Source organism: Cotesia typhae, unplaced genomic scaffold (assembly GCF_013202065.1).
Source record: "Cotesia typhae breed Kobodo isofemale line unplaced genomic scaffold, CoteBio_Ctyphae contig_44, whole genome shotgun sequence".
Lineage (NCBI taxonomy): Eukaryota > Metazoa > Arthropoda > Insecta > Hymenoptera > Braconidae > Cotesia > Cotesia typhae.
The window spans coordinates 1,465,568-1,472,981 of NW_027423753.1; the positions used below are offsets into that span (position 1 = coordinate 1,465,568).

The 7,414-nt window shown below is 32.9% G+C and overlaps 2 protein-coding genes across 3 annotated transcripts; both read right to left on the minus strand.

Moving 5' to 3' along the window:
* Nucleotides 1-1,078: 1,078 nt before the first annotated feature.
* Nucleotides 1,079-2,891, minus strand: LOC141528664 (uncharacterized). 2 transcript variants are annotated; one of them, XR_012479420.1, is made up of 3 exons: nt 2,542-2,891; nt 1,881-2,356; nt 1,079-1,804 (listed from the first exon to the last, which is right to left on the minus strand). XR_012479420.1 is itself a non-coding variant. In XM_074244826.1 (3 exons), exons 1-3 carry the CDS (start codon nt 2,777-2,779, stop codon nt 1,754-1,756), a joined length of 624 nt encoding a protein of 207 aa, XP_074100927.1. In that variant the 5' UTR covers nt 2,780-2,891; the 3' UTR covers nt 1,081-1,753. The 2 variants fall into 2 exon arrangements, 1 of the variants encoding a protein (XP_074100927.1); XM_074244826.1 differs by having other exon boundaries at nt 1,081-1,804; nt 2,022-2,356.
* A 218-nt stretch (nt 2,892-3,109) lies between these two features.
* Nucleotides 3,110-5,954, minus strand: Orc1 (origin recognition complex subunit 1). The gene is made up of 4 exons (XM_074244635.1): nt 5,616-5,954; nt 4,518-5,546; nt 3,578-4,390; nt 3,110-3,489 (listed from the first exon to the last, which is right to left on the minus strand). The coding sequence occupies exons 2-4, from the start codon at nt 5,431-5,433 to the stop codon at nt 3,332-3,334; spliced, it is 1,887 nt and encodes a 628-aa protein (XP_074100736.1). The 5' UTR covers nt 5,434-5,546; nt 5,616-5,954; the 3' UTR covers nt 3,110-3,331.
* Nucleotides 5,955-7,414: the final 1,460 nt, after the last annotated feature.

Here is a 7,414-nt window from a genome sequence, read left to right on the forward strand (position 1 = left end):
GCCGAAATTCCCCGAAGGCGTTGCTCAAAGACGCCCTTAGGATACCATGTTATCAGAGGTCGTGGGAAAACCGCAAGAAATGGAAAAACTGCTATTTATATATAGTTTTTTAATTTTAAAGAAGAGTTGTCTTGTTCTTCGTCCGAAACTTAACGCATCTACGATGCTACAAAAATCACGTGTAATTACGGGGCATAAAAATAACCACGGGCTACGAGCCCTTAAACCGTCGGTGCCATGGCTCATGCCTAAAAAATTACCCGAGGTTGAAACGCGAACCAATACTCAAGTTATGTGATTTACCAAACGCACCCACGTATTTTTAACGAGAGATGGATTTTTAACCCACCTCCCCACGCATTTGTGAATTCCGTTTCGTTTGATGGTTTGCTTTGGATTTAACGAGTCCGAAAGAATTATCTGAGAGTTTAAAAATTGAGTGATGAAAATTGTTTTTCCGTGAGAAAAATATCACATCTGTCATTTTTTACTATTTTGATCGCGTACTTTGTCGCATATAAAACGGTGATTAGGAATATTGACCTGTGGTGGGGAGAAATATGAGAATAGTCCTATGGGATAACCACCGAGTGATATACATATTTTACGGTGGTATTATACGATGTCGAGAAAAGACGATACGATACAAATAAGGCTATTTGATATGCATATGTAAATATTGTGACCTAGCGTTACGAATCGAATGGTTTGATATCCACGCTCTTTATAACTGTATTTAAGCGTCATATGTATACCTAAAATAATAGAACAGGAATGACAATAATAAAAATAATAATATTATTGATAACTATGAATGAGAGTTTGGTTTCCTCGGAGTTTGGTATCTTGGATTATACGTACACGGATGATCCAGTTAACAGGATCAGGAAATTCGTGCGAACCAACAAGGGTTCATTAGTTTTGTATTTTTATCTCATCCTCTGGGAAAAGGGATTTTATTAGTTAAGAAGTAACTAAATTACGTATTCTTAGTTTTATTTATTATATTTTTTTTTCATAATTTAATTTTTTTTTTTTTTTCAATTACAGAAATGACAAGTTTGTGGAAAATTTCGTACAATTTTATTAATCGTAACCGAAAAAAAAATTTTTTTTATGACCATATGTGCTATGTATAATTTTTTTATAAATTTTTATGTCAACTAGAATTTTATATCAAACAAAAATTAGTTTATTAGTTGATTAAACTAAAAGATAATGTCAACTGAGCTTTTTAGAAAATTTTTAAAATTAATCTGTATTTTAAAACTTAACTCTCTTGTTAGGAATTGATTAAAAAAAAATTATTTGGACATTAAAAAAAATTTTTTTACGGATAAATTACAATTAATTACAAGAATTCAAACTAGATGTATACAATTTTAACACTAATAATTTTTTATAGGCCCAAAATGTCTAATGATAGTTGAAATCTTGTCTTTTTGATGATTTAGATGTAACCAAAAATAGAAAAAGTAAAAAAACTACTGTGAAATATAATAGTAGAATAATACATGAGCTTTTCTTAGCGGTAGAAAAAATAAGGCAGTGTATGAATATCTCCTGCCTTGAAAACTTGAAACTAAGCCAAGTGTGTTAAGATTATACTTGTACTTGATATGTGCAGCAATAGAAGGCAGTAGAAGGTAGTTATAGCGATACTTATAGTGATAGTTGGTACTATGAGCCAGCATGTTCTCGACTTTACGGTTAATGATTTGCAAACATCGCCCGTCGGCGTGCTTTACTCTTGTTACTGAGATGAGTTTTGAGCAAAGAAACCGTTACTTCCCAACAAGTTTTGCTGAAAAAAATTTAAAAACTCAAATGAGTCCGTCATTTATATTGTCCTATCTCATATCACAGTCTCTTTGATTTACTTCTCAGCTTCTTTTCTAGTTACTAGTTACTAGTTACTAGTTACTAGTTACTAGTTACTAGTTACTGGTCACAGTTTTTTCGCTCGATAACTATTTACTTCTTCCTATTATTATGATCTTTTATTTATTTTAATTTCGTACGTAGGCTGCGATGCAATCGATTCCATTGTCAAGTTTTTTTGAGGCGTGCAATTTCCATCCCATCTTTGAGAATTTTTTGTCAAACGGCCGAGGGTCCGTGTGCCGATTTTTGCCCTCCTCAGGACCAATCACCACCACCAAATGCCCCGAATAGTCAGTTAGGTAGCTTTTGAACGCTTCGCTGTTATTGAAATAGCAAAATAAAACCGCGTAATCCGCGGAAATATTTACAGGACTCTTTTTCGAGGTAAATATTATCTTGTTTAAATAAAATGACGGTGAATATTTACTTTGCCACCACGATTTGTCAATTTCTATTCCAATTACGTCGCAATCTGGAAATAAAATAGATTTTTTAATAATTAAAAAATTGAAATAGAAATTTTAAAAGTAAAATAATTAGCAGTAAAACTTTTAATTGAATGTTCGAAATAAAATTAAAAGCCAAAAGTTTTAATTGAATATTTTAGTGAAAAATAATAACTAGCTTTACTTAGTACTTACTGAGCAATTAACTTACTTAAATATTGTTGAATAATCCATTCCAAAAGGCCAGTCCCACAACCGACACTTACAATTTTCTTATACTTAAAATTATCTAATAAATCCCGAATCCACTGCAAATCATTAAATGTCGGCCAGACCCACATAAGCCTTTGCGCTTCATCGCACTCCGCGGAACCGCTCAATTCAATTATTTTTTCGTAATTTCCTTCCTCGTGTAATTTTGAAACTTTTTTTTCAAACTCACATTCCATTTTTTTAATTATATTTACTATGAAAATTTTTTTTTGATAAATTATTTATTATTAATAAATAATATTTAACTTTTACTAGCAATTAAAAAATCTGCGAGAACCTTCGGTGGTTTTAAATGCAAATGCTAATGACAATACAAGTTCAAAGTTAGTCTTTTTATAGACTGAGCTTCGGAACGTCATTAACGATTTACATCATCGCACATAAACTATTAATAAAGCGGAAAATGAGTAAATTAAAATAGTAATTATTTACACAGTATAAAAAAAAATATATCAAAATTTTGCAAAAAAATTAATGAACATAAATATTAATAAAAAAAATTATTTAGGGTAGTCTTATTAATAAATTTTATTACTTGTACAAAACCAGTCAATATTATAAACAATTAATGGCATTACAAAAAAAAATTATTTACTAATTAAACAAAAATAAATATCATAAAGTAATAATCACTTAATCTCAATTCTAAATACAGTCAATTAATCTTAAATCAATTAGTTACTTAACATAACACAAAAAATCTAGTAAATTTGTTAATTTACTTTAATTTAATTAACTTGAAGCGCGTAATGGACGTCATCGCTAGAGACATTGAGAAAGATTCTCTGGAGGATATCGCACCTTGGCTCATCGCAAATAATCAATCTGAAGGCACTCAGCCGGTTACAGATCCCCAGAGTCTGAGTTATATTAGGACTGGTAACACCTGAAGCATAAAAACAATTCTATTAGCACACATCAATAATTTTATAAATCTAAAGTCTAAAAAAAAATAAATAAAAAAAAAAAGCAACCTTCAAAGGAGCACAAAGCATCAAGTTGTTTATAAACATTAATAAAAGTTGTTTCTTCAACTCCAGTACGCGTGATTTCGGCGCAAACAGCCTGGAGAAAAACACGTTCCATTTCCGAGCATTGTTTGATAGCGCGTACTTTAACACTGGCAATCATCTCGGTGAGTGCTTCATTCACGTGCGAAATACCGACGACTTTAGAATCCTGGTGCTCGGCAATTTCAGTCGCGCGTCTGCAGATGTCCAACGCGCGTCTGGCATCTCCAGAAACGGCGGCTACCTTCCTGGCGACCAGCTGGATCGCGTCGCTCTTGAACGCGTCGGATTCGTTCAGCCTGGTTATCACGATCTCGTGGAGCTGCTTGAAATTGTACGGCTGGAAGGTCAGCCGCGTTAGACCCAATCGCGAGGTGACGCGACTCATCAGCACGCGCTCCGGAAGGTCCATGGTGTTCGCGATCGTAATCACGACCAACTGCGCCGTCGGCTGAGAAGGCCAATTCAGGAGGTTGTAGACCACATCCTGTCTCTTGTTACACAGGACATCCAGCTCGTCGATCACCAGCAGCGTGATGCAATCTTTCGACCTCTTGGAGTCTTTTCCGGTGAATCTTTTGTCTAGAGCCTTCTGGGCTTCTTCCCAGAGCGTTGTTTTACCGGTCAATTGCTTCTGGATTTGGACGTAGGCTTGTCGAGGTTCTGAAAGTTTCATTCCGTTTATTTCTACGCACTCGAATGCTGGAAGGCGGTTGTCGTGAGTTAGTTTTCTGAGGCACCGGATCACTTCGTTTACTGTAGCTGTTTTTCCTGTACCTAAAATTTTATAAAATAATTTTTTCTTTAATTAAATATTTAATTTTAGAAATATTAAATTAATTTCTTAATTTTCTTCTATAAAAAATATTATTAAAATTTTTTATTTAATTCTAATCATCCTAACCTGGGACCCCACTGATGTACATACACCCGCTGCTCCCATCGCTGATCTTCTTCTCTAAAAACTCAAAAATATCATTAAACTCTTGATCTCTGCAGGGCAAACTCTTCGGAACCGCCGAAACATGCAATTGTGCTCGAGCTTTCTCCAAGACAGTAACAGGTTTCGCGGGTCCAGCGCTTCTGGACTTCATGGACGGTGTCAGGAACTTCAAGCTCCTGGGCGTTCCTTTGGGAGTCGCTGGAGCTTTAGACACTCCCTTCTGAGTATTCAGAGTCTTGACCGACCTTGGAGTCAACAGAGTCCTGGAGCTACGGCGAGGCGTCGACTCTTCGGCGATTTTCTTCAGCCTCTTCGGAGTAGCAGGGGCTTTTTTCGACGGGGTCCTCAATTCTCTAAGCCGCGGTGTCTCGATTTCTTCCAGAGCTTTTTGAATCTCGTTGGTGGTAATCGAGCGAGCTCTGTCTTTTTTCCGGGCTGATGTCAGATCAAACATCTTCAGACTGTCGTCAGAATCACCAGACTCATTTTCTTTGTCCTCGGTGATTTTCAAGCTGGAAAGCCTTTCAGCGACGCTTGAAGTAACAACGGACCTGGTTTTGTATTTCGGACTGACTTTCTTTTTGGGAGTGCTTTTGTCAGGAGTTACTGAATCTCGGTACCTCCTTGCAGTGTTTATATTGTTTCTCAACGACGCTCTGCGCTTGGCGATCTCACATTTGTACTGGCTTTGCTCCGTTGACCTGCGAATTTTGACAATTATGCTTGCTTTTCTTGGAGTTTTTGGATCTTCCAGTTTTTTAGATTTTGAGGGACTTTTTGTGACTAAGCTTCGACTCCGGCTTCTGGTTTCTCGGACGTTTGCATTAGTCAAATCATCGTCTGAGCTGACATACGATGAATGTCTCTTCGGCGGCATTTTAATTATTATTAAATTATAAATCAGCTAGCTGATGAACTAAAAATTCTTTTTCATCGAAACTTTTACTATCTTTTTCTTGTTTGAGTCCAACTGATACCTTACCGCTGGTCCTAAAAAATAAAATTTGTTTATTAATTTTAAATTAAATAAAAATATTGGAAAAAACTACAAAAACAAACCAATTTTTATTTCTGGTGAACACAAATAATCAGAATCAGAACTATCAAAGCTGTCATCAAGTTTTTTTCGTTTATTATTCACGTTTTCAGAAGTTTCTTCGTTCAACAGCTTATCAATCACACTTTCGTCTAACGAACTGTTCAATTTTTCAATTTTACTTTTCTTTATTAATTTATTTTTATTTTCCTTCTCGGTACTTGCACAAGCACGCTCAGACATTTTTTTTCTCACTATTTCATTGCATTACTCATTATTTTAATATTTAAATATCTATTTTAATACAATAAAAATTTTTAACCAATTATTTTGAGGTATATTTGTAAATCTAACAACCAACAATAACCTCAATCTTTTTCGCGGGAATGTAACTGCTTATAAATATAAAAATGTATATATATAGACAAAATATGTTTAAAATGTATCAGTAGATGGTATTTTTATGAATTTCTTTGTTACCGACAAGTTTCATGAAAATGCGCCTAAAAGTGACATTTTAAATTTTGAATTTTCGCGCGCCAATACTGAACTGAACTCCGGTGCCAATTTTCAACTTGATGGCAGCCATTACATAAAAAAATAAAATACTTACGCTGAAATATTCTTCTTGATAAATAAATTAATTTCACAAATCACTGATCACAAAAAATATTTAATTATAATTTTATTTGAAATTAATTAAAAAAATCTTGTCAAATAAAATTAAATTTTCGCGGGCAAAAAAATGTAAAAATATTGCTAAAGTTAGCGAACATTTTTAATTTTTTTTTTGTAATTAAATTAGAAAAAAAAAATTTTTTTTTTAAATTTCGTTTTTATTTTTTTGTAATAATTTTTTCAATTTTTAAATGTCGGCTCTTAATTTTTGTAATGTAAAAAATAATTTTTGTTACTTTTGATAAATTAAATAAAATCCAACATGATGATTAATAAAAAAAAAAAAAATTTTTTACATTAACAAATCTTGGCAGAGAAATAATATGCAGAAAGGTGAAACACTTTCTGAATCTCCAAGTGTTTTATCAGCTAAAAATCATCACTTAACTGCTATTTCTCTATCAGACGATGCCAGATGAGTTGACGGGATTCGGCAACTTGTCACCGTTGAGCTGGAAGACATCTTGACAATACCCGCAGCACTGAACACTGAACTAATAACTTATAACTCACTTTTAAATAAATAATAACTCACTATATTTTACTTAATTATTACTGATAATTATTTAATTATTAAAGAATTAAAATAATGAAACTAACAATTTAAGAACAAGATAGGTACGCGATGTGCGGAAGTACGTCTTAACCGTTAGAAAACTGAGTTAGTAATGAAGGAACCGCTTTGTTCTTCCTCGCTACTCAAAATGGCGTCATGCGCGCTTCCCGCGCTCTGATTGGCTGGCGTTTTTCTCTTCCTAGTTCTTTTTAATAAATAAAAATGAAATTAAAAGTTTACAAATAAAAAATAATAAGCTCAAAATTAATAAAATGTTATTTTATTGTAATTAAATAACAAAAGTTTTTTAATTTAAATTTTATTTAATAAAAATTTTATTTTTATAATTTTAAAGAGCGCGCATGCGCAAAAAAAATCTGCCAAAATTCAAATTGGTGAAGTTATAAATTTTATTATGAAAAATAAATTTTTTTATAATTAATTACTTAATAATTAAATTTTTTTTATAATAATTTAATTATTAAAAAATTCTAAAAACAATTTATCATGTCTGTCAACTTCAATGTCATAAACGACAAGTAGTTTTCCTTTATTACCAACACTTTCCATGCCAGTACAACATCAATA